Consider the following 26,082-nt stretch of genomic DNA (forward strand, 5'->3'; position numbering starts at 1 on the left):
AAGTGACAGAAAAGTGGGAGTGAAAAAAACAGCATGTCATGGACTGAATGAAGAATCCAGAGCCACCCACCCTGTAGGGAAACATTTGTTCGAGTTTCAGCAGAGTCTGTCAACCCTGGATTGGCCTCCTCAGCCATCTTCAGATTCACAGATAAGACAAGCATGGAAGACAATCAACCTCATTTGCAAAGGATTGCCAAAGTAAAGTATATTACTGTAATGGCAATAATGTTGAGATTTTGGCACCAAATTAAATCAACCAAACTGATGGTGCCAGAACACATGAACTAACTTCAGTCAACCCAATGAGATCTGGACCCTAATGCTAAATACATCAACCAAGTGCCTCACTGACCCAGTGATGGTATTAGAAACTGCACTGAGTTAGCTTGACTCAAAAGGATCCGAAGAACTTGGTGCCAGCTAGCATTGGGATATTAGTATCAGGCTAAGAACAAGGAGATGAATGCTATTTAACCTGAGTGCAGAACCACTGAAGTCAGTGCTAGGCTTTTAAGTTGTCAGACTTAATCAACTGGGCCTGAAGAGTGTGTGAGGCAGTGGTTCTACTTTTTCTGGTCATCCATTTGATACCCTTGGCCAAACAGATACCATCTGCATACTAATTGTAAATCTAGCCAGCTAAAAGTAGCATCCAAATCAAAGGAAAGGGAGAAACCAGTGAAGAAAGTAAAGAAAACCTCAAGTGTTTGAACCATTGACATTCAAATTCCTTTGCTGGTAAAGGAAAGAAAGGAAGGCGAGGCCCCCTGCTCCATGAATCCCCTCTGGGCTTGAATACAGTTTCTATTGCAGCCCTACTGATCATTTGTAGAATCTGCAAAATGTTTGCTTGAAGCTCTGAACATGCATAATGATAAAAAAGAAGTGTCCCTTATTGAAGTGTGATGTGGGACAGTGAAATCGGAGTCACTTCAAATATTATCTTGAGTGCCATGTACACCTGATGATCATTTTGAGCAGTTCCGCCATTTTTGTTCATGAAGGAATCCTCAGCCCACTGAACTCAATGGAAAGTCTCCTGCTGATTTTGATCAGCTTTGGCTAGGCCAAAAATACAGATGGAATATGCGTGAGCACAGTAAATAAATCTTAAAAGATGTGGAAGAGGTTTGGCAAAATGACTAGTGATCAACAATGAGTTTATGCAGTTGCTCATTTAGGACAGATACAAATGGTGGTGGTCCTATGGAGCCCGTCATACAGGACGGAGGGCGGGTTAGAGTTTTTGGAGGTGTGTAATTGAGAAAAGGGTGGTAACTTATCATAATGATCTAACAAGGCATTCAAGCTAGCTTGGAGAAAGAGAGAGGAAAAAGAGAGGGCATGATGGTTGGCACCCCTGGCAAAGGGGAGCCCTGTAGCAGGAGATGAGAGCTCCCAGGATGTCTCTCATTTTTTGTACATGAAAACATTTAACAAATATTATATTGTTAAAGGAATACCAACCATGTGGTTTGGTTTAAAATTAGGCTTGCCAAAGTTGTGATGCTATCCGGAGAAGAGGGAAGGAAATTGTACCTTCCAGTAAGCTGCCTGATAACATGCATGACATTGTTATGGAGGGAAACAGCAGGGGACCATCCTTACAACTTTCAGCTTGTGTGATATCTATCAGACTTTCACTAACTAAAGGGGAGAAAGAGGAGACTGCTGCTCAGAGTAAAGAGGAGCATTTGTGCTGCTGTGCACTAGCAGCTCCTCTTCTAGTTCCTAACAGCTCTTGATTGGTTGTTCAGAGGGGTCCTCAGGTGGCAGAAGGTAGTGGTACTGCAGCCACTTGCCATGGAGTCTGTGGGGAGGAATATGTGAGAGGGAGGGGAAGGCTTGTGGTTCATTCCCTTCAGCTTTGTGGGAATGACAGAGACTTCAGGTAAGTGAATGAGGAGCGGGGTTACTGTGGGTGTAGTGACACAGAGCACAGCCAGGGTCCCTGCCCTGTTGCTGCCTCCGGCCCAGAGCTCCTGTGAGGCCTTCACCCAGACAGGCCCCCTGGATGGGTTGGCAGTGCCCTGGGCCCCTGTCTGTGGAGGGTTGCCTGGAGGGACCTCTGACGCATGGAGGTAGCATGGAGGCCTGTCCCACATGTGTCCGGATTGAGACCCTGGAGGGGCAGGTGAGGGAACTCCAGGCAGAGGTGAGCAGGCTGCGGGGTATCAGGGCAATTGAAGATGAGATTGATGGCTACTTACATTCTCTGCAGGACAAGATGCCTGGCAGAGAAGCTGTGAGGGAATGCCCTGAAGCAGATGCTGGTGAGTGGAGGACGGTCACCTCAGGGGCCAGACCTCTCACCGCAGAGATAGCTCCCCTGGTGCAGTTGGGGAACAAATATGAGGCCCTGGCTGCAGAATGTGCAGTGGGGGAAAGTGCACTGGAGGGGCCTGCTGCCATCACTAAGCAAGCTGAGGGCTGGCCAGGTAAGCAGAAGAGACGCTGCGTTGTCGTTGTGGGTGACTCCCTGCTGAGAGGAACAGAAATGACCCATCTGTCGTCCGGATCCCACAGTGTGCGAGGTCTGCTACTTGCTCGGAGCCAGGATCAGGGATGTCACGGCGAGAATTCCTGACCTCAGCCAGCTCTCTGACAACTATCCCATGGTCCTCATCCATGTGGGAACAAATGATGCGGCCAGGAGTAGTCCAGACTGTATCATGAGTGACTACAAGACTCTTCGGACCAGGCTTAGGAGGACAGGGGCACAGGTGGTCTTCTTGTTGATCCTTCTGGTCAGCAGTTGCAGTAGGCATCACGTCACCTGTGTCAGAGCAGTCAACCCGTGGCTCTGGAGTTGGTGCCATCGTGTGGGTTTTGGCTTCCTGGACCACGATCCACGCTTCCATGCAAAGGACCTCCTGGGACATGATGGGATTCATCTCTCCACAAAAGGTAAGAGTCTCTTTTCTTATAGGTTGGCTGACCTCCTACATTGGGCTTTAAACTAAGTACGACAGGGGATGGGGAGGCAGGACATGGAGAGAGTCTAGAACCTACAAATTGCAAGACATTCAGCAGTACACCCCAGGTAAGTACCAAGGGTCCCTTTGGGCATCAGAACAGGGGGGGGGGGGGGCAGCGGCAACAAAGGCACCATTCAGAGGGCTCAAGTGCCTCTATACTAATGATAGGAGCATAGGGAACAAACAGGAATAACTTGCACTCCTGCTTGCAGATAATAACTTCGATTAGTGGGGCTAACGAAAACCTGGTGGGACCCTACCCATGACTGGGCAGTATGCATTGAGGGCTATAGGTTATACAGATGGGACAGAGTAGGGAGGAAAAGTGTGGGGGTTGCTTTCTATGTTAAGGAGCATTATACATCTACCCTAATCAAAATGGGATCAGAAAAGGAGAAAGTTGAGGCATTGTGGGTTGGGATACACGGAGGTCGAGGGGAAAGGGACTTGGTGGTGGGGGTCTGCTACAGACCACCACACCAGGAGGAAAAGCTAGACTTGAAATTATTGACGCAGCTCTCAGAGGCCATACAGTCTAGGGACGTGGCTGTCATGGGAGACCTAAACTATCCTGACATCTGCTGGGAGGAGCAGTCAGCCAAATCCAGCTGTTCACGTAGGTTCTTACCCTGCATGCAGGACCTTACCTAATGCAGGAGGTACATGGTCCCACTGGGGGAATGCCTTACTGGACTTGGTGTTGGCTACAGGGGAGGACCTGGTAGGGGAGCTGCAGATCTGTGGTCCTTGGGGACAGTGACCACCAATCAATTGAATTCACCATAGGGTGTAGAGTGGGTAAGATAACTAGTAGGGTGGAAGTGCTTGACTTTAGGAAGGCTAACTTCAGTGTGCTTAGGAGTCTAGTCAATGATGCACTGCAGGATAAGAGTATTGGCAAGATGGGAGTCCAGGAAAGGTGATTGTTTCTAAAGGAGGCAATCCTTCAGGTGCAGAGGTAGACTAACCCAGTATGAGGGAAAAGGGGGAAAGGAGCCAAAAAACTTCCTTGTCTAAACAGGGAAATCCAGGGGGGCCTAAGGGCAAAAAAGGAGGCATATAGGCAGTGGAAGCAGGGGGAAGCTACCAAGGAGGACTATGCCTACTTGGCCTGCACTTGCAGGGAGACAGAAAAGCCAAAGTAACTACAGAGCTGAGGCTGGCAAAACAAATTAAAGACAACAAAAAGTTTTTTTTTTAGGTATGTAGGAAGTAAAAGGAAGGCACAGGGCAGCACAGGACTCCTACTGAACAAGGAGCAATTAATGACAGATAGGGGGGACAAGGCTGAGCTATTCAATGAGTTTTTTGCCTCAGTGTTCCTGAACAGGGGTCAAGATAAGTCTCCTAATGAGTTCTTAGATGGGCAGAGGAACACCAGCCCACCAACTGTCGACGCTGACTTGATGCAGAGACACTTGGATGGACTGGATGTGTTCAAGTCGGCAGGCCCGGATGAGCTGCATCCAAGAGTACTGCAGAAATTGGCCGGTGTCATAGTAGAACTGCTGGCACAGCTGTTCAAGTATTTGTGGTGTTCAGGTCAGGTCCCGGAGGACTGGAAAAGGGCCAGTGTGGTCCCTATTTTCAAGAAGGGGAGGAAGGAGGATCTGAGTAATTATAGGCCAGTCAGTCTCACCTCCATCCTTGGAAAGGTCTTTGAAAAGATTATGTAGGATCATATTTGTGGGAGTCCAGCAGGAAAAATAATGCAGCAGGGCAACCACCATGGATTCGTAGCAGGTAAATCATGCCTGATCAATCTGGTTTTGTTTTATGACAGGGTCACAAAATGCTTAGACACAGCAGTAGAGGTGGATGTCATTCTCTTAGATTTTGGCAAGGCCTTTGATACAGTATCTCATTCCATTCTCATTAATAAATTAAGAGGCTGTGACATAGATGTTTACACGGTCTGGTGGGTGGCAAATTGGCTTAGTGGTTGCACCCAGAGAGTTGTAGTAGACGGGTCGGTATCGACCTGGAAGGATGCGTTCAGTGGGGTCCCGCAGGGTTCAGTCCTTGGACCTATACTCTTCAATAACTTCATCAGTGACTTGGATGTGGGTGTGAAGTGAATTCTGTCCAAGTTTGCGGACAATATTAAATTGTAGGGTGAAGTGCACACTCTGGAGGGTAGGAAACAATTGCAGGCAGACCTGGACAGGTTAGAAAAGTGGGCAGTACACAACAGGATGCAGTACAACAAGGACAAATGCAGAGTGCTGCACCTAAGGTGCAAAAATATCCAGCACACCTACTGGCTGTGAAGTGACCCTCTCAGCAGCCCAGAAGTGGAAAGGGATCTTGGAGTCATAGTGAACTCCAAGATGAACATGAGTCGTCAGTGAGATGAAATCATCAGCAAAGCTAACCGCACTTTATCACGCATCTGCATGACAAATAGATCCAAGGAGGTGATATTTCCCTTCTATGCGGCATTGGTCAGACTGCAGTTGGAGTACTGCGTCCAGTTTTGGGCATCGTACTTCAAGAAGGATGTTGATAGACTCAAGAGGGTCCAGAGGAGGACAACTCGTATGGTTAGTGGCTTACAGGACAAGCTCTATGAGGAGAGACTGAGGGACCTGGACCTCTTCAGCCTCCACAAGAGAAAGCTGAGAGGTGATCTTGTGGCCGCCTACAAATTCATTAGGGGACACAGCAAGGAATCGGAGATGCTGTGTTTACCAGGTGCCTCTTGGGTTAACAAGGAACAATAGTCACAAACTGACAGAGCAGATTTAGGCTAGAAATCAGGAAAAACTTCTTCACAGTAAGGGTGGCCAAAATTTAGAATGGGCTTCCAAGCGAGGTGGTGCTCTCCCTTACCTTGGGGATCTTTAAGAGAAGGCTGGATAGATATCTGGCTGGGGTCATGTAACCCCAGCACTTTTTCCTACCTAGGCAGGGGATCCGACTCGATGATCTGTTGAGGTCCCTTCTGACCCTGGCATCTATGAATCTATGAATGCTTAGTAGACCCATGGAGTATGCAGGCAAATGAGAGGTGTAAGGTGACTGCATTGGTGCCTGTAAGTGCATATCCTTAAACAGTTTTCCATGCTATAGTCCTTGCACATGCAACTAAGTCAACTAAGTATGGAAGTAAGGGTTAAGGACCCACCTAAAACCATGCATTTGGGCTGTGCATGGTGGCAGGCTGCATAGCAGTGATGCTGATACAGTATTATAACAACGTTGCATTCCTTAATTAAAAGGGCTCATATTTACTTTCTCTTAGTAGAGAAAAATCTATTTAAAATAGTTTTTAGAGTAGACTAAATTTTAGGCCCCTTAATATTTACACTTCTGTCTCACTATTTGAATTTCAGCTGTCTAATCAATACTAATAAGTGTTACTGCAGATATTTAAACAATAAAAGTATTTTCAGAATTACTATGGGGAAAATTATTCGATAGGATTTGCTACTCAGCAGTGAACAGCTATTTGCATGTTAGTTGATTTAAACATATTTTAATCCAAATCAGTTTGGAAATCTAAAATGGTTTTGCTTGGATTTAGAAAAATAAAATCCTTCAGATTAGTAAATGAATGTTACAATTTCTAAATACACTGAATTTTACATAAACCAGCTAGAGATTAGCTAGGTCTGATTGTCTTTGCAGGATGGAAAGAAGGAACACAATGAAAGCATATACTTACCGAACACTGCAATTTAAATGGTTTTGTATTAGTAGTGAAAGAAGCACACGTTATAGGGTCTGGGTGGCTGCCTTCATTCCACTGTGCCAGTATACTGTCATAATAAACAGACACATCAGCCATTGACAGTGCTTCTTTAACAGCTCTTTCAATTGCATTGTTGTTAAGGCAAGTAACATTTGAGCTAAGTGGAGGTTGTATGAGGTGTATGCGAGAACCATTAATTCCAAGAGATAAGAGGGTTTCTACTGTGGTATAAGTGTCAATTGTATTCCCATAGACAATGACATTCCCTAAAAAAAAGGAGAAAAAAAATCTAAGATACACAATGAAAACCTTAGTGTAACTCAGATAATAATAATACAGAATTGTTCTCTTTGACCCTCTTATTTCTCTGATGCTATGAAGCAAACAATGTTACCTAGCAACAGTAGCTAAGATAATTTAGTAAAGAATCTGTACAAAACATCCCACAAAGTAGGGAAGTGCTTAACACAGAAGAATGATATTAATTATGACCCCAGAATTTGAAACTATTTTGATTAAAAAACTCTAGAATAAAGCCCTCTTTTATTTTGTTCCTTTCTGCCCCAGAATTATTTAGGGTGCCTTCTTAGGGAAACAGGATCAGAAGTAGGGCATATACATTTGCTTACAAGAGAAACATTTTTTTTTTTTTAAAGTTATAAAGTTCATGTAGAAATGAGGCCAGAGCATACCTTCTTGAATTAAGAGCTGCGGGAAAGGATTTTGGAAAAGAGAATCTCCCCTCATAGAGATTTCCTCACAGTTTCATCCATTAGTGAGTGTTAAGGTCCGTCTTAGGCAGACAAGGTTCCTTGGGTGAATTTGATATCTTTTATTAGACCAACCCAGATGGTTGGAGAATAGTTATTAAGCAAGCTTTCGGGTTCAAAACCCCCTCGTTTTGCTTAATAACTATTCTCCAACCATTTGGGTTGGTCTAATAAAAGATATCAAATTCACCCAAGGAACCTTGTCTGCCTATGTCCTTAGACCAACACGGCTACAACCTAAACCCCTGCAAGGTCCGTCTTACCCACTCCACAAAAAATAAACCCATCCAAAACTCAGAAAAAAAGCTTTGCAGTGAGGACAAGAACCTAGGACTTGCCTCAGTTAGGTACCTACCTCTCTTGGTGCTCTAGATCTTGAGTGAGAACAGGTACCACCTTTCTTCCCCACATATGCGCACTCTGACTTGACTTTTGTAGGTACATAACTTTCCCCATTGACTGCTTAGTGGATAGTAGGTACTTAACTCTAGTTTGGAACACTCCCTGGGGCAAAGGGTTGACTTTTTTTAGGAATGCTGAAACCTATGTGGCACCTATGAGACTGACAACGGAAATTTACCTGTAAAAAGTGAGGTACCTAGGGTGCCTGTAGACGAGTGGGGAGGCTGCTCCAATGTGCTGTAATTACAGCATGTCAGAGCAGACTTCATTAATAGAGTCTGCTGGGGCATGCTAATTTGTGCACTCCAGAAGCCTTTGTGTCTCATTTATCAGCATCCCCATGCTTCAAAATGGCAGCAGGGGCACTTTAACTGAAGCTCATCAAACAAGTTTTAGTTAAGGTATCTAGGTTGCAGTCATATTGGTCTTGAGGCAAAAGGAATCAAAATTTGTGGAAGAGGTGATATCTTTTTATTAGACCAACTAGATATTTGCAAACAAATTATTTCTTTGCAAGCTTTTGGGCACATTCACCCTTCATCTCATTTCCACCTAGGAGAACTTTTATAATCTCTGCTCTCTCCTATGCCTGATGAAGGGTGTGTGCCTGAAAGCCTGCAAATAAATAAAATAATCTGTCTGCAAATATATAGCTGGTCTAATAAAACATATCACCTCTTCCACGAGTTCTGAAGCTTTAGTTACAGCACCCCCACTGCCATTTCGAAGTGTGGGGATGCTGATACATGAAATGCTGTGGGCAGTTTAATTAAGAACACCCCCCCCAACATGTGTAAGAATGCCTCTAGGTAATTTAAGTACCTCCTGGTTGTGTGACAACTGAGATGGGGTTTTGAGGATCACCTGTCTCTTTGCAGAACCAGTTCTTGATCTCTTGCCACCTCTGTGGCAGCACAGCTCCACTGAACTTATCTTAGGTGGACTCCCAGGCAACAGAGGATCCTGGAAGTGGGGTAGGGTTATGGGAATGGGAACATGCAAAGCAGGACACACACAGATTGAGGCTGTAACTTTCCCTGGTAAAGTCTGCAGAGCTGGTAGGAGGAGGATGTGTGTACCTTTGTCTGTCCCTTCTTTGTGCAATCCCAAAGGATTCTGGGGAACATAATGAGGGTTCTGCCTGGAATGGAATAGTGGGAGTAGTTGGCCAGAGGTTCCAGGCCCTCCCTGCACATACGGAACCAGCCTGTGATCAGATAACCAACAACATGTATAGGGAGGAATGTACTTCAAGGGAAACCAAAGCGTTGAAACAGTTCAGGCATTCCAATATGGGATATACATCTGGAATATGTAGTGAAGATGAAGCTGGCCTTACTGAATTTACAGAGCAATGAAGAAGAGAGTTTAGGTCCACAACTTTATTTCTGATAAAACTAGTCTGATCTTGATTTTGTTAGGATTTTTTTTTTTTTGGGGGGGGGGGGGGGGGGGGCTCTTTTTGGAATTCAACATGTAAGGGGTTCTCTCTTTTTGCTGTGGTTACTGTGCTCACATTTCACTCAGAAAATATTTAAATGTGTGAGATGAAAAACATGAACAATTAAAGAGGATGGCTGAAAAAGAGAGTGAGCAATTCTCATTGTGGCATAATACAAAAACATTTTCATTCTGACTTTCAGGCCTGAAAGTCTCAGCAATCCAGAGTGTAGCAATTAGGCAGGACAATCTTCTTCAGAGGAAAGGTCAGCTGCTGTATTATATGTTGGCATTTCTGCATGTGTAAGACCAGAATTAAGCCCTGCATTTCTCAAGGGAAATTAATATCCTGTTTTATATAGTAACATTAAATGCAAATACATTAGATTAAGAAAAACAATGTTCCTTTACTGACCCCATGTAAATCAACAATTTATGGTTTATGCTTATTGCAATATTAGAGAGTTTAGATTACAGTGATATTACTGTAGGAACTACACATATTCATTATAGATTAAAATTATGCCCATTAGATGGACAGGCAGCAATTCCTCAAGATGTTTTTATTATTTAACTGCATGAAAATGTATTTCTGTAAACATAATAATATTCACTGGAAAAACAGAAGCCATAAATAAAGACCATTACAGTAGCTTTATCATTTAATATTTGATGCCCACGTTCCACAGCAGAATGCTCTCATTCATTTTCTGTAAGTGGAAACACAAGATTCCTATGACCCCAGCATGACCTGAATCCTTTCAGCTTGCAAAAAATAAAGTAAAAAACCTGTACTTGGTACAGCAATAGTCACTCTGGTTGTTAATTCATGCACCGGAATTTTAATGCTACAGTATTTCTACAAATGTGCTTTTAATAAAGCAGTAAACTCTGTTTAGGTAAAGAGAAAAATAATTGATCCATTTTGGGCCATTAAAGCAGTTTTGTTCTTTGCTCCTATCCTGGCTTTTTTTGTTTGTTTTTTTACTTTCATGGAAAGCAGAGAGGTAATAGGAGATGAATTTCAATTAGTTTCAATTAGATGTATAATATGTTACAGTGCATTAGGCGGCTGGATTTTATCAGAGGAACTTTAGCACCAGCTCTGCAGCTGATTCTAATCCTGCTGGGGGGCCTCATTGGCAGAATGTGTTTCTGGAGCCTGGGCATAGAGGTATAGGCTATATGCAGCTCCACCCCTGGACCTGGCTCCTGGGCTAAGTACAGACAGTCAAAAAGGTTAAGGCAGAACCAATTCATTCTAGACAGCTTTTTCTAAGATGCTTAAGTTGAACCAATAACCAACTGAACTGACATTCAGTTTTCAACTGGGAAAGGCAGGAGAAGGCCTGCCCTGACCCAGGCCAGTAGGCATGGGGTGCTAGAGCACATCTCCCAGCCTGCTGACCATTGCCAGTGTCCCCGACTGGCTCCCCAGTACATGCCCCCAACCCCCTGCTGTCCTCCCCATAGCGGGTTAAGGAACCCCTTTGTCCAGGAGCTCGCCCACCTTGGGGGAGCCTCAGGAAGTTTCCTCCAGCCTGGGTTCTCCAATCCAGACTGCCCAGGGGAGCTGAGGGAATCCCCCTCCATTCCTAGCTGCTGATCCCCTCCACAGGAGGGAGGGAGGGAGGAGAAGTCCTACCAGCCGGGTGCCTGGGCATACAGCCCAGAATGGGGGCCCTGGGCAGCCCCAGGAAGCTGAAGGGAATTCTTCCCCTTCCGAACCCCAGAGCTGCTTGCCTTAGCTGCTGCAAGTCTCAGGCAGCCTCAGGGAGTGAAGGGAAATTCTTCCACTCCCCTGCAACTAGTCTTGCCTCAGACTCACAGCAGCTAAGGCAAAACCAACTATGCGGAAGCAGGAGAATTTCCCTCCATTTGGTTTATGTGTATCTTTTATCTCTAGCCCTGGAGCTCCGAAAGTGGGTGGGACTGGGCAAGGGGTGAGCAGGGCTAAATCAGACAGGAAATGTGTTGGCTTACTGCAGTCCCAGCTCAGCAGGGAACTTTGAGATTAAAATTGCTTGAAGGGGGGAAGAGCACTCAGAGTGAAACTGTGGTGCCACCATTCGCCCATCCTCTGGTGGGCCACTTCCTCAGTGCACTTCACACTAAACCCGTACATACCACACTCAATCCTGCTTTATTTAAAATAGGGACAAAATGGCTATGGATATTGATTGGTAGACATTTGGGCTTGGTGTTTAGCATAGAAAAGAAAAGCACTTTAATCCTAATTTATAATACAATGTCGCAACCAACATTAAATTGAGTAGCCCAAATAGGTTACACCTTCAAAAACAAACTTCAGGCATCAAGTGAAGATTTCCAGTCATTCCAAAGAAGGACCATCTCTACAGCTTAACGATTAACATCTCCCATGTTGTACTACAGATGGAATTGAATTTCTAAGTGTCACATCAATAGCTCAACAATTCTCATTAGCCACTTTCTTGTTTGGAGAAGGGTGGCAGAAGGGTATTTTTCATTATCTTATTCAAAATCTCACTTATCCTTTAGTCGGCATGTGTTTATAACCCAACATATTAGTAAGCATATGATCATGATTCATAATAGTCATAACTGATGTTCCTAATTTGTAATGATCTCATCAACTGGTATAAACACAAAGGTTAAGAGCACTGAGATAATTCTCTCATGGAGTATTCAGCTCCATGTCCACCTGGATACCAAAAGCCTCCTGGGTAACTTCTAGGTAGAACTTAAGCCTTCTTTTCCTAATGATAGTCAGAGTAAAGAGTGAGCTCATTCTGACTGTAAACTAGGGCCTGCTGGCCACTGGATTATGCTGAACCTCCTTGTGGCTTTTGCTAGGCTCAGATACAAGTCATTGCCTAGTTCAGTGGTGGGAAAAATATGGCCCATGGGCTGGCTTCAGTCCAAATGATTCTATCCAGCCTGCGGCTGCTCCTCTGAAGAACTGTATCCGGCCTGTGGCTCCCCTGGCTTTCAGTTCCTCTTGCCTTTCTCCCTTCCCGATGCTGTAGCCAGATGCAGGAGCAGCAGACACTCCCCTCCCCAGCCCACCCTGTCCTGCCCTGCAGCCCCCAGTGTACACTCCAAGGCAGGGGGCACTGAGCTCCCAGCCAGGCTTCTGCCTGGTGAGGCTGTCTGTGCGCAGCTCTGACCGTGTAGCTGTTCACAGACTAGACACTTCAGCCCCCAGCGAGTCAAAGCTTAGGAAAGGTTCTCCCTGCTGGCAGGGGAGGGCATGCAGGGGGAAGAGGGCCAGAAGCTGTGCGTTATCCAGGCTTTGCCTGGTACTAACGTGGTACTGTGCTGTATTCCCTGCTCTGCTTCGGGCCATGCCAAGTGGACACAGCTGGAGTGGCTGGCATGGCTCCTGCTCAACCCCGGTGCAGCTCCTGCCTGACTCTGAGTCCCTGGCACATAGCCAGGCCAGGGCAGTGCCATCCTGTGTTCCTATGTGCTGCCTTGGATGACATGGATGCAGCTGGCACAGCTCCTGCCCAACCCAGCTGTGTGCTTGGGACTTACGGCAGGGGAGGGGATACAGGGAGAAGGGAGCCAGGAGCTGCAGGTTATCTGGGCCCAGCTGGGCCAATATACTGTCCTGTGTTACCCCCTTCTCCCTGCACCTCCTCCCCCGTCCCAAGTCCTCAGCACACAGCCAGGTCAGGCAGGAGCCGCTCCAGCTATGCCCACATGGCCCAAGGTGGCACAAGGGAACACAGGCGCTGGCCTGGCTTGACTGCCAGGGACTTGGGGCAGAGGAAGGGCTGCAGGGAGAAAGGGGGGAACAAAAGTTAGGTTCCCCTAATATGCAGGTGGGCAACAATTTGGGCTAGAGGACCACTTAGGGTGTTTTGGTGAGCTGTTGCAGGGAGGGGGGGTGTTGATGCAGCCCACAACAGCTCACCGAAACTCCTTAAGTGGCCCTCCAACCCAACTAACTGCCCACCCCTGGCCAAGATGATACAGAGATAGAACGAGACTATGCAAGAGAGAGCCTGAGATGAAGAACAGATGTTATATTTGTCCCTGAATAAGTTATGCCTATGTTTGTCCCGAAACAAAAATATCCTGGGTTTGGTTTGTTTTTTAGATATATAAGGAGTAAAAGGAAGGTCCAGAGTGGAACAGGACCTCTACTAAATGGGCATAAGCAATTGGTGATGGACAGAGGGGACAAGGCTGAACTCCTCAATGAGTTCTTTGCCTCAGTGTTCCTAAGCGAGGAGCAAGACAAGTCTCTCACTGGGATTGTAGAGAGGAAGCAGCAGGGTGCCAGACTATCAAGCATAGACCCTGAGATGGTGCAGAGTCACTTGGAGGACCTGGATGCCTTTAAGTTGGCAGGCCCAGATAAGCTCCATCCGAGGGTACTGAAGGCACTGGCTGACGTCATTGCACAGCCACTGGCGGGAATATTTGAACACTCATGGCACACGGGCCAGGTCCCGGAGGACTAGAAAAGGGCCAATGTGGTCCCCATTTTCAAGAAGGGGAGGAAGGAGAACCCTGGCAACTATAGGCCAGTCAGTCTCACCTCCATCCTTGGCAAAGTCTTTGAAAAAATTATCAAGTCTCACATTTGCGAGAGCCCGGCAGGAAAAATTATGCTGAGGGAAAACCAGCACGGGTTCGTAGTGGGTAGATCATGCCTGACTAATCTAGTCTCTTTTTATGACCAGGTTACAAAACACCTGGATGCAGGAGTAGGGGTTGACGTTGTTTACTTAGACTTCAGGAAGGCCTTCGATACGGTATCCCACCCCATACTAGTGAACAAGTTAAGAGGCTGTGACTTGGATGACTACACAGTCCGGTGGGTGGCGAATTGGCTAGAAGGTTGTACCCAGAGAGTGGTAGTGAATGGGTCGGTATCGACCTGGAAGGGTGTGGGCAGTGGGGTCCCGCAGGGCTCGGTCCTTGGACCGATACTCTTCAATGTCTTCATGAGCGACTTGGACAAGGGAGTGAAGTGTACTCTGTCCAAGTTTGCGGATGACACAAAACTGTGGGGAGAAGTGGACACACCGGAGGGCAGGGAACAGCTGCAAGCAGACCTGGACAGGTTGGACAAGTGGGCAGAAAACAACAGAATGCAATTCAACAAGGAGAAATACAAAGTGCTGCACCTAGGGAGGAAAAATGTCCAGCATACCTACTGCCTAGGAAATGACCTGCTTGGTGGCACGGAAGCGGAAAGGGATCTTGGAGTCCTAGTGGACTCCAAGATGAACATGAGTCGGCAGTGTGACGAAGTCATCAGAAAAGCTAATGGCACTTTATTGTGCATCAGCAGATGCATGACGAACAGAACCAAGGAGGTGATACTTCCCCTCTTTCGGGCACTGGTCAGACCGCAGTTGGAATACTGTGTGCAATTTTGGGCGCCGCACTTCAAGAGGGATGTGGATAACCTGGAGAGGGTCCAGAGAAGGGCCACTCGTATGGTTAAGGGCTTGTGGGCCAAGCCCTATGAGGAGAGACTAGGGCACCTGGACCTCTTCAGCCTCCGCAAGAGAAGTTTGAGAGGCAAACTTGTGGCTGCCTATAAGTTCATCATGGGGGCACAGAAGGGAATTGGTTGGGTTTTACTCACCAAGGCGCCCCTGAGGGTTACAAGAAATGGCCATAAGCTAGCAGAGAGCAGATTTAGACTGGACATTAGGAACAACTTCTTCACCGTTCGAGTGGCCAAGGTCTGGAACGGGCTCCCAAGGGAGGTGGTGCTCTCCCCTACCCTGGGGGTCTTCAAGAGGAGGTTAGATAGGCATCTAGCTGGGGTCATCTAAACCCAGCACTCTTTCCTGCCTATGCAGGGGGTTGGACTCGATGATCTCCTGAGGTCCCTCTACCCTAACATCTATGAATCTATGAAACATATCACCCTTTTAATCAGGTTTTAATGAGCAGCTGAATACAGTGCTGCTTTTCTGCCACTGATTCAATGATGCGGTCCTGGGATAACTGTACAGACATACTTTACAATATCCCTTGATAAACTGTTACTACCTCTTAACTGGAAAACTTTTTTAGGATTTACTGCAGGACACCAAACATGAATGTCTGTATGGCTGCACTTTGTCCTAGGATAAAATTACCATGTGATAAATGTGACATCTGTTTGCAGTCTGACTGTTGTCTAGTGATTAGGGCACTCACCTGGGCAACGGGGTGGGATGAAAAAAAAACTGCACCAAGCTTGTTTCTGCTTCCTGGGTGAATGCACCAAACATTAGGTCAGTGGTTCCCAAACTCTGACAGATTGTGCACCACAATTTAAAACATTACAACCTTAAGTACCACCAGCAATTTTTTCAGTTCAACCAGTACCACCAGCATATTTTTGTCATATAAAATACTTACAATAAATCTGATAATGTGTACCACTGACAGGTTGTCTGAGTACCACTGGTGGTACCTGTACCACGGATTGGGAACTGCTGCACTAAGTTATTATATGAGGGAGGTACCAGTAGCGCTACACCGGGGCGGGCAATTATTTTGGGCAGAAGGCCGCTTACCAAGTTTTGGCAAGCTGTCGAGGGCCACATGGGTAGCTCTGCCCCTTGACAGGTGCCCTGCCACCCTGGTCACCGTCTTGGGACTGGAAGTCCTGCCCCCTAACCCTTGACCTTTGCCACTAGAAGTCCCTCCCCTTTCCCCTGGAAGTACTCCTTTCAGCAAGGGGTTTTGCCATCTCGGAACCAGAAAAATACCAAATTATATTCTAGAAAGGGAACATCTATAGCATTCATTAATTTGATTAAAAATAGATATTTTTGTCCTTGTTTACATGTGTTTCTGTAGTGTACACAGAGGTGATTGTATATAATTGCTTAAAATGAAGTCTTACTCTTGTATATCGTGGGGGGTGGGTATAGATTTGTAGGGGCCTGTGTGTATGTGGATGTCGGGTGTGGGGGAGGGTGTGGGTGTGTCTGTGGGGGTGGATAGGTGTGGGTGTGGGGTGAAAGAGTATGTGGGTATGTGTGGATATGTGGGGTGTGGGTGGGTACTGGATTTGTGGGGGACTGTATGTGAGGGGAGGTTAGCTAGGGTGTGTGACGGGGTGTGGGTCTGTGTGCATGGCAGTGCGAGGGGGTGTGTGGGTGTATGTGTATGGTAGGGGGTGTGTGTGGGACTCACCGTATGAACACACACACCAGGATACCAGCGCAGCCCCATGCTCCCGGTCCAATGATGCAGCTAGGAGCCATGTGGTGCTGGAGTAGGGCCAGGGCAGGAAACAGGGAAACGGCTGGGGGTGGGGCAGGACTGGGCTCCTGCCTCCTACTGCTGGCTTCCCCTGGGTCCTACTGCCCTGATTCCCGTTGTCTTTGACAGGCAACCAGGAGCAGACAAATATTTTCTAAAATGTTTAGGGGTCCCACAGGCCAGATAAAATGGTCCAGTGGGCTGGATGCAGCCCATGGGCTGTATTTTGCCTACCTCTGCACTACACCCTTGAAAGAAAACCATTGCTTTTTGTAGGAAGCCCAGGCACAGCAGTTGTGTTGGGGGTGCCCTGAGAATGCTGACTGGATGGAGATCCTCAGGTTACTTAAACAAAAAAATACTTGCTCTGTGGACCCTATGAGGCTTAGGACTGAGCAAGGCATGAGCTTCACACTGAGTTGCTGAGTAGTGACAAAATTAGGGCATCTGTGAAGTTTAGACACTTCCACAGTTAGATGGCAGTGGCATGGGGGATTCAGGATTCTGGTTTTGCACTTTGGCACCTAAATTCCACGGAAGTCCCACTTCAGGGACTCAATTTCTTTTTGGATCTGGCTTATTCCCTTTGTGACAAAACCCTATGGTGCACCCAGCACCCACTCTGGATAGTCTGGAACTGCGCCACATACTGTGCCTGCTCCAGAACTTTCACTATACACAGTGTCTGTCCAAGGCCAGCCAGAGTGGGGACCATATGCAGCACACTCCTGGACCAACCAGACTGCGTGCTGGATTTGGCATATCGGGGGAGGGGAGAGGGAGTCCCAGACTGGCTCCATGCAAGTGATGTGCAGTGCAGGTCCAAGAGTGGATGCTGTGTGTGGTGTGCATCTAAGGCCCTGTGTGCGCGCATGAGGTGTCTGGGTCAATGTGAGACCAAGGGCCAGCACTTGGGGGCCAGATGGTGTGGCTCTGTAGGCCAGATCCTGCCTGAAGGCTGTACCTTTGACACCCCTGCTCTAGGGTGTTTTTGCCTCTAGATCCATGACATTCCTTGTTGGCAAGGTGCCAACACTGGGCATAAGTGACCTTTGCGTATCTATCCCTAGATGTCTATCTGCATGTTTAGTAGGGCTGTGTGAAGCTTTGGTCCCCAATTTGATTCGACGGAGATTTGGCCCAATTGGGTGGCCATATCTCTGAATCCAAATTGAATCAGAGGACACTTTAGTCTCTCCGAATTGAATCAGAACCCTCCAAATCGATTCAGAGAGATTTGGAAAGATTCGGACATAGAGACAGCTTTAAATGTTTTTTTCTATATACCTTTAAGTAATGGGTGCTTGTGAGTGCTGCGATGCTGGGGCGCATGGAGTGTCCCACAGGAGCATGGTGGGCTCCCCAGTGTGCTTGGCAGCAGACCCGGAAGTAGACCAGAAGGTGGAAAGGGATCTTGGAGTCCTAGTGGACTCCAAGATGAACATGAGTCGGCAGTGTGACGAAGCCATCAAAAAAGCCAATGGCACTTTATCGTGCATCAGCAGATGCATGACGAATAGGTCCAAGGAGGTGATACTTCCCCTCTATCGGGTGCTGGTCAGACCGCAGTTGGAGTACTGCGTCCAATTCTGGGCGCCACACTTCAAGAAGGATGCGGATAACCTGGAGAGGGTCCAGAGAAGGGCAACTCGTATGGTCAAGGGCCTGCAGACCAAGCCCTACGAGGAGAGACTAGAGAAACTGGACCTTTTCAGCCTCCGCAAGAGAAGGTTGAGAGGCGACCTTGTGGCTGCCTATAAGTTCATCACAGGGGCACAGAAGGGAATTGGTGAGTATTTATTCACCAAGGCACCCCCGGGGGTTACAAGGAACAATGGCCACAAGCTAGCAGAGAGCAGATTTAGATTGGACATTAGGAAGAACTTCTTCACAGTTCAAGTGGCCAAGGTCTGGAACGGGCTCCCAAGGGAGGTGGTGCTCTCCCCTACCCTGGGGGTCTTCAAGAGGAGGTTAGATGAGTATCTAGCTGGGGTCATCTAGACCCAGCACTCTTTCCTGCTTATGCAGGGGGTCGAACTTGATGATCTATTGAGGTCCCTTCCGACCCTAACATCTATGAATCTATGAATCACTTCCGGTCCACTTAGGGTCTGCCAGGGAGCACCCTGGAGGGCCCCCCCTCCCCCCCCCCACCCCATTTTGGCAAGTGGTGCTTTCTGGGTCTTGGGGGGCACCCAGAGTCCCCCTGTGGCTGATTGCTGAGCTGAGGGGGCGCGCCCCCTCCCCTCCATTTGCTCCCAGGCAGACCCGGAAGTGGACCAGAACGACTTCCGGTCCACTTCCAGGTTCACTGCCAAGCATGTGGAGGGCCCCCCCACACTCCTGTGGGATGCTCCATGCGCCCCAGCATTACAGTGATCATGAGACACATCTGCTACCTCAAGGTATATAGAAAAAACTTTTAAAGCTGTGTCTATGTCCAAATCTCTGATTTTCCAAATCAGCATTGAATCTTCAGATTCAGATTTGGCTGAATCGAGTCAGGGACAGTGATCCATATCAATGAGAAAGTTTGGCCTCGTGACTCCATATAAAAATAAGCACCAGGTGCAAATACACTTGTAAAAGAAAATGTCTTTTTTGCTTAAACCAGCAGTTTAAACATTCCAAAGATAAATAGCAACTCTATCAATGAGCAAGCCATACAATAGATTTGAAAATAATATTCTTAATTATATTTGGCTGGAGATTCATAATTACTTCCAGGACAACTTACTGTGAAATCACATATTGAGGATTTGGGGCTAATCCTATCAAGTGCTGAACACCTCTAGTTGTCACATAGTTATGTCTTGTGGGATTGGGCCCTGAGCTTTGGAGCAAGGAATATACAACATGTAGCATCAGATCTCCACAGTGTAAATTTGCATAGCATTGACTTTGATGGAGCTTCATAGATATACACTGGCTGTGAATCTGATCTATGAGCAACAAAGCATTTATCTAATACAGTAAGTTGGATACCATAGAAGGAACCACATTAAATTAAGTTAATAGGGGACTAAAATAGGACCATTAAAAAAATGGGATTAGATGAAGGCATCATACAATTTGCATAACACAGAGAAACCAGAATGACATTTCTGAACTGGAAAAATTAAATGCATAGGCAGGGTGACAACCAATAAGAGCATCGGATTGATAATCAATGAACTTTTCTCCATATGAAATGTATTCATATCCAATTTTCAACTTCTCCCATTGTCTAAAAAGTTCTAAATTGTGAAAGTTTTAAAATGAGTTATTCATTTAGCTTGGGCATCTGATGAACAGCATATTAAAGTCTGAATGGAATTTGAATAACAGAAATGTATGAGCCAGTATATTACCATTGCTCAAAGATAACAAAACTAAATTGAAGAGCAGAATTAGAATTAGGAGAACAAGAAGAGATGGCCACAAGGTGCAGTCAGCCAGATGGAAGTGACAGCATGGCCTGCAAACAGCTGATAGACATCCAAATCAACTACTGATCTTTGTACACATCCTGTTTCCAAACCTACCTTGGCCCAGTCACTTATCAGACTAGCTGCAGAATAGGTTAGCTGCTGAAAAACAGTTTTGTTTTCCCTTTCCCCCACCACCCCGAAGTGCAGGTTTCCTGTACATAGATGACATGACGTCTTAAAGAACAGGATCTAAAAAGGAATGTACATGTTCTCTATATGGAATATAAATGATAAAGGGGACAGTGTCAAGGTGATTAGAACATGAGCTGTGAGAAGGGGAAGGCATAGGAAGAGTCTTTGTAGAAGGAAGAGGAGGGACCCAAAACAAACAAGGCAAAGAAGGGACATAGAAAGGTGTCAAGGAGGCCTGGGATGCTGCAATGGGGAAAAAGAGCTATGTGTCTAACTCACTATGGCTCTGGTAAGAAAAAACCCTCAACTGCTGTAATTGTGCACTTGTGAATTAAGCATATAATTAAAGATACGAACAGTGTCTAATTAAAAGATCCATCTAGATGTCATGACAAAAAACAGCAGTATGGCACTCACATGATCAAAAAGGGATACTAACAAAAATTAGAAGCTGACTTAGATTTAGCTTCTTATAGAAAAGCTTAGACTTCAAGAGCATAAACTTTCAAGATATTTAAACTCAGTTTTTCTGAAGTTTTCTAGCTGGTGCTCGGGCAATCTTACTGAACACGCTGGTGTGAGTAAATTGCATACTTCTGCCTGCAAACTAAGAAGGTGAAGGACTGCATTTGCAGTCCTTTCATGCAAATGCAGCTGGATGCCTCAGTTGGAAACCAGCTAAAATGTATATTTAGGGTTTAGTACTGATGAGATCTAGAGGCAAAAGCTGTTTTATTTACACCTTTGGTGCCAAACTGCTGCAAATGCAAAATATTTACTTCTGAGAATATATGAACTGATGTGCTGTCATACCCAGCATCCTACACTTTTTGGACAATTCAGAAAGCCTTGGAAGACAATTTGAATGTTCTAGCAGTTTGACAACCTTTTTAATGTCTATCAAATGAAATATTAACTTTTGTAGGTTATACCCTATGACAGTTTTCTTTATTATGCCTTCAATTGAAAGCAGATAGATGAAAACGGGGCTCTGCTTTTAGGACACCAGTTGTAGCAGCCAATCAGGAGTACCTAGAGCAGGGGTGTCCAACCTTTTTGAATGTGGGGCCAGATCACGAACTTTTTATCACCCAGTGGACTGGCAAGCCATATTCAAAGACCTCACAGGAAGTGGTATCACATCAGGAAGTGATGTCACGTGACCTTTGACACCAATGAAGCTGCAGGAAGTGACAATGAAACGGGTCTGGAAATGTGGTTTAAAATCCAAAATAAAAACAATATAAAAGCAAGAATGAAATAATACCAAACACTTGACTAAAATAAACACTTTCGCTTCTACTCACTTCTCAATGAATGAAAGAAGCATAATGCAAATCGACAGATCAAATGTGGAAAAGATATCAGTCAGAGCGGAAACTAATCAAAGCAACAAAATATGGGCATTTTTGAGAATAATCTTCAAGAAGATTTACTTTTATTGAATTAATAACTTGATAGTAACACATCTTTAACAAGCAGTAACAAGTTCAACCCCCAATCCCGCACATAGAGAAACAGAAGCAAACACAATCCAAACACTGGACAGTATTTTTACAAAGATTTTTACCTGCTCCAAATTTACGTTGGAGCCCAGATCGTTCATGCTCTATTCTTGAGCATATTGTTCAGTCTTAAAGGAACATACAGCACAGCTCCAGGGGGCTCAGCCACAGCTTTCCCTCTCTGGTGCAGCCTGGCCAGCCCATCCTGTCCCCTATCAAGCGGTGGCTTCCCCACATGCTGCTGCACTTTCCCCCTTCCTGTGCCATCTGGTCCCAAAAGGCAGGAGGCTTCACCGCTGCTTCTGCTGGCCAGTGCTGACCCAGCCAGGCATCCCCAGCAGCACGTGGGAAGCCAGCTTCAGCCACATGCTGCCCCGCCCAGCCGGGTCGACACCAGCCAGGAAAAGCAGCATGCAGCTGAAGCTGGCTTCCCATGTGCTACTGGGGACGGGAAGAGGCCGGCCAGGTCGGCACCAGCCAGCAGAAGCGGTGGCGGAGCCATGTGCCGCATGGGACTGACCAGTGCAGGCAAGGGAAAATGCAGCTGAGCCCCTGCTGCTCCAGCCGGGCTCATCCTGTCCCGAGCAGCACACAGCTACTCCCCTTCCCACACGCATCGCGTCGGCAACATCAAGCTGACGCGGTGCGTGTGGGAACCTTGTCCCTACCCCAGCCCTTCAGCAGCCATTAGGAAGCTTCTTGGGGAGGGATAAAGGGTGGGAATGAAAGTAAACCGTGTTTACTTTCGTTTCCTGTCGCAACACTGCGGGCCACAGAAAATGCTTTGGCGGGCTGCATGGCAGTCCGCGGGCCGTATGTTGGACAAGCCTGACCTAGAGCTAGAAGTAGGAAATGCAGCTTTATATTTGTTCAGATGTGAGACCTGGATGTCCTATAATGTGAACCCATTTTAGTATTTCATTTCTTTTTTGGCAGCAGAAAAAATTTATCTTTGTTCATATTGGAATTCTATTAATGCCCATTCAGTATACATTGGAAATGGATGCATATAACACTTAAGGTGTGGAAAGACCTAACACTTAGAACATTGTAAATATATTTTAAACTCCAAGTACATCCTAACAAGTGCTCATGAGCAATTTACAGTGCCTCAGACTCATTTTGAGGCACCACAAGTCATACATGGCACACATGCACCTGTTGGCCACACTGCAGATTTGCAGCATGGTGCCAAAATTTGGCACTGAGAGATCCCGGTGGCAAAAAAACAAAACACAACCAAAATGAAAAGGCCACAAAAAGCAGCGTGGTGCATGTGGCAGCAGCATGTGCTGCCAGAAACAGAGCCTAGCCAGCCAGAGCCATACTAGCCAGCCTCCCAGCAGCTGAATTGGCACCACTTCTGCCCCAGGAGGCCCCCAAAATCCCAGGTAAAGCTGTTGGGGTCAGCAGAGGTGCTAGCCCTAGCCTCCCCTACCCCACCCGGGACAATTTGCCCAGCACCAACTGCACATGCAGGGGCGTGCACAGTGGCAAAAAGCAGCAGCACAAATTTGTGCCTCTTCTATTTTTTCCATGGTAACTGCACGCCCTTGCATGTGGGGACATGCCCCAAGAGACTAGGGCCAAGTACAGATATTACACTTTTACTGGTACAAATGATTGGAAACTGGTCTATATCTAAAATAAAAGTTCAGAACACAGACTGGTTTAAAAATGGTGGCACCCAGCTTAAGATTTGTCCTCTCCACCAAAGAGTGAATGTGTGTTCTACTGATCTAAGTTATGTCACTTACAGAAAACCACACAACTTATATCGATTCTGCCTTGGGCTTTTTGAATGTCTGTATGTAGCCTAGGTGTGAATGCTACTTGAAACTGGTTTACACTTTCTGGAACATTTAAAAAACTCACCAGAAAAATCAAGTACTATTTTGAGCCAGTCCTCCTTGAACTGGTTCAATGTTATGGGCAGACACAGGCTGGAAATAGATGTCCTCTATGAAGCACAATTACCTGCGCCACAATATATTGTGGCAGAGCTGATCCACTTTACAGACATCTAACAGATGTTGCCGGATCTATTTTCCCCCAGGGTTGGTCCCCTGTCCCTCCCAAGGCTTCATGGGACCAATGTGGGGGGAAAAGGGGCCTGGGTACCCTTCCTCAACTTGGAGCAGGCACCTACATGCAGGGAAACCCCTGTTTGCAGGATACAGGAGAATCCCCCAGCAGGGGATTCCCCTGGCACCTGTCTGCAAAGCACAGACAGGGGAACTCCCCACAGAGGTTTCCTCCTCTGCTTATATGTGTTGTCCGGACCCAAGGGCAGCTGCAAGAAAAGCACATCAGGCACCAGCACGCCTATTATACTGCTGTCCCTGGGTCAGGAGCCAGGTGCAAGTGGAGTAGGGGACTCCAGACTCATGCCCCAAGTAGGGGCAGTGCACCTAGGGCCCATTTCCCCCAGAATCCAGCCCCTGACGCCTGAAGGAGTTTCTGTTTGGAGTAGTGGAAGAGTGTGGGCTGTCAGTGGCAGCCCACAGTCTCTTGGCATAATTAGACAGATGTCAGCTATTTAAGGGAGGCACAAATCATTAGTACCTTTCTGACACTGAAACATTTAAGCACTTGGGGCCAACAAAAGTCTATGATGTCTATTCAATCAGCTCTTGTGCTGTCACAAAATGTTTATGGCAGCACAAAGTCAACAGCTGTTTGCAGCCACAGTGCATTCTATGCCTGGTGTCTGGTCAGTACTCCAGGCATCCCAGACTGCACCGCTCTTCACCACCCTGAAACTCATGCATAGCAATGGAGTGGCTCTAAGATACAATGAGAACTTTACTGCCCAAAGATCTGTTGCTTACAGAGACTACAGTTTGCAGGGTGGAGAAGCAGAAAGTCTCTGTGTCAGCTGCACTTCCTTGCAAGGTTTGAAAACCCAGGGAGTTCTTGGGATAGGCCCAGAGCACCCACCCCCTTGGAACAAAAAGTGGGGTCCACACAGTCCCCTGGCACCTCACAAGTCTCCATTCCAACCCCCTGCTCCTATCTGGGTCTTCCTCCCACTCTTGAGGAATCCTGGGGAAATGCTGGGCACTGACCCCTAGAAGGCATGGTGGTCTGAGTACTCTGTCACCCCCTGGTGATGTTTGACAACAACCCAATCCCTAAAAGGTTGGGATTCTACTTAGAACCCATAGAAGTGCATGTGTGGACACTTCTGTCCAGTGACAATTTCCAGTCAGTGATGTTCTTGGAACAGTTAAAGTGTTATGTCTGTTGGCATCCTTCAAATGGTTTATATGTGATTTAAACCTGAAGTAAGTATATATGCAAGCCTGTTAAACCAGTTTAAATCAGCCTGGAATGGTTCAAAAGTGTACTTGGAAAATCAAGTACTATTCTGAACCAGTTCATTGTGGACAGGGTCAGTGTTATGCGTGGACACCAAATGTTTTATGACATGGGTCTGGTTAGTCCTCCAGACATTCCCCCCCCGCCCCCCCCCCCCAGCAACATACACACACACGGGGCTGCAACTAGTTGATATGGTATATAACCAGAATTCTACTCCCATTTTTTTTCCTTGTGTTGGCGCTTCTTATCCATGAGCTCCATTGCACTGTTTGGTGAATAAAAGCTACCTTAACTAACAATTAGCTTTCTCCTCACTCCCTACTCTCCACAGCCCATCATCATGTCTCCCCAGTTCCTAGGAAAAAAAACAAACCATGAGTCCCAGCACTTCCTCCCTGACTCCTTCCCCTGCTTCTCTTCCCTCCCACTCTGAGTCAGGGGATCCTACTGCATACTTCAGCCATTTACAGGCTGCTAAAATATAATAAACTCATATTTAGGAAACAGAAGACAATATAAAAGTGATAAGATCACCCACCCTTGGGACTTTCAAAGCATGGGTGCAAACATACCTCCACCCCCACAATGAGGTTGGGTGCTCACTTCTATCCTGTGGTATCAAAGGCACAGCACATCATACAATTGTGAACCAGTTCTGAATCAGTGACTTAGTAGAATGGTTCAGTTATATCTGTCCACACCCTGTCCTGCTAGAACTGTGAACTGGTTCTCAATTGGTGACATGTTGGAATGGTTCAGTTGTTATGTCTGTCTGCACCCACTGAACATAAAACCATGTACATGAGGCAGAGGCTCTCCATGAAAATTCAAGATATTTTGGTCACATTTTTAATAGTTATTGGTAAAAAAAAATAAGAGGACATCCTGAAGATAGTTTCAGAGAATACAAATGTAGTAACAGACAGAGATATTCACACAAATGTGCAACTTGTACAGTCTCAGACAATACAGTGCATGTTTGAGTCAGTGTGAAGGTCTGTAACCAAAGGAACTGAATACAAAAGAGGATGGAGATTTTTAAAAAGTCTTCCCTAATTTAGACATTTTTTCTTTGTCGTGCTTTTCAGATCTACACATTTTCCATGTAATTGAAAACCACATTCACTAATTGAATTATTATTTAATTAGTTAATT

At 46.3% G+C, this 26,082-nt stretch overlaps 1 protein-coding gene across 2 annotated transcripts in view; it reads right to left on the reverse strand.

Annotated features, from left to right (window-relative positions):
- Positions 1-26,082, reverse strand: part of CFAP61 (cilia and flagella associated protein 61) — a 241,240-nt gene that overhangs the window by 61,766 nt on the left and 153,392 nt on the right. For both annotated transcript variants that reach the window (XM_019491015.1, XM_019491016.1), the window contains one exon: positions 6,649-6,941. In XM_019491015.1, coding sequence (XP_019346560.1) covers positions 6,649-6,941 — 293 coding nt within the window. The remainder of the gene's footprint in view (positions 1-6,648; positions 6,942-26,082) is intronic.

This window comes from Alligator mississippiensis, chromosome 1 (genome assembly GCF_030867095.1).
Source record: "Alligator mississippiensis isolate rAllMis1 chromosome 1, rAllMis1, whole genome shotgun sequence".
Classification (NCBI taxonomy): domain Eukaryota; kingdom Metazoa; phylum Chordata; order Crocodylia; family Alligatoridae; genus Alligator; species Alligator mississippiensis.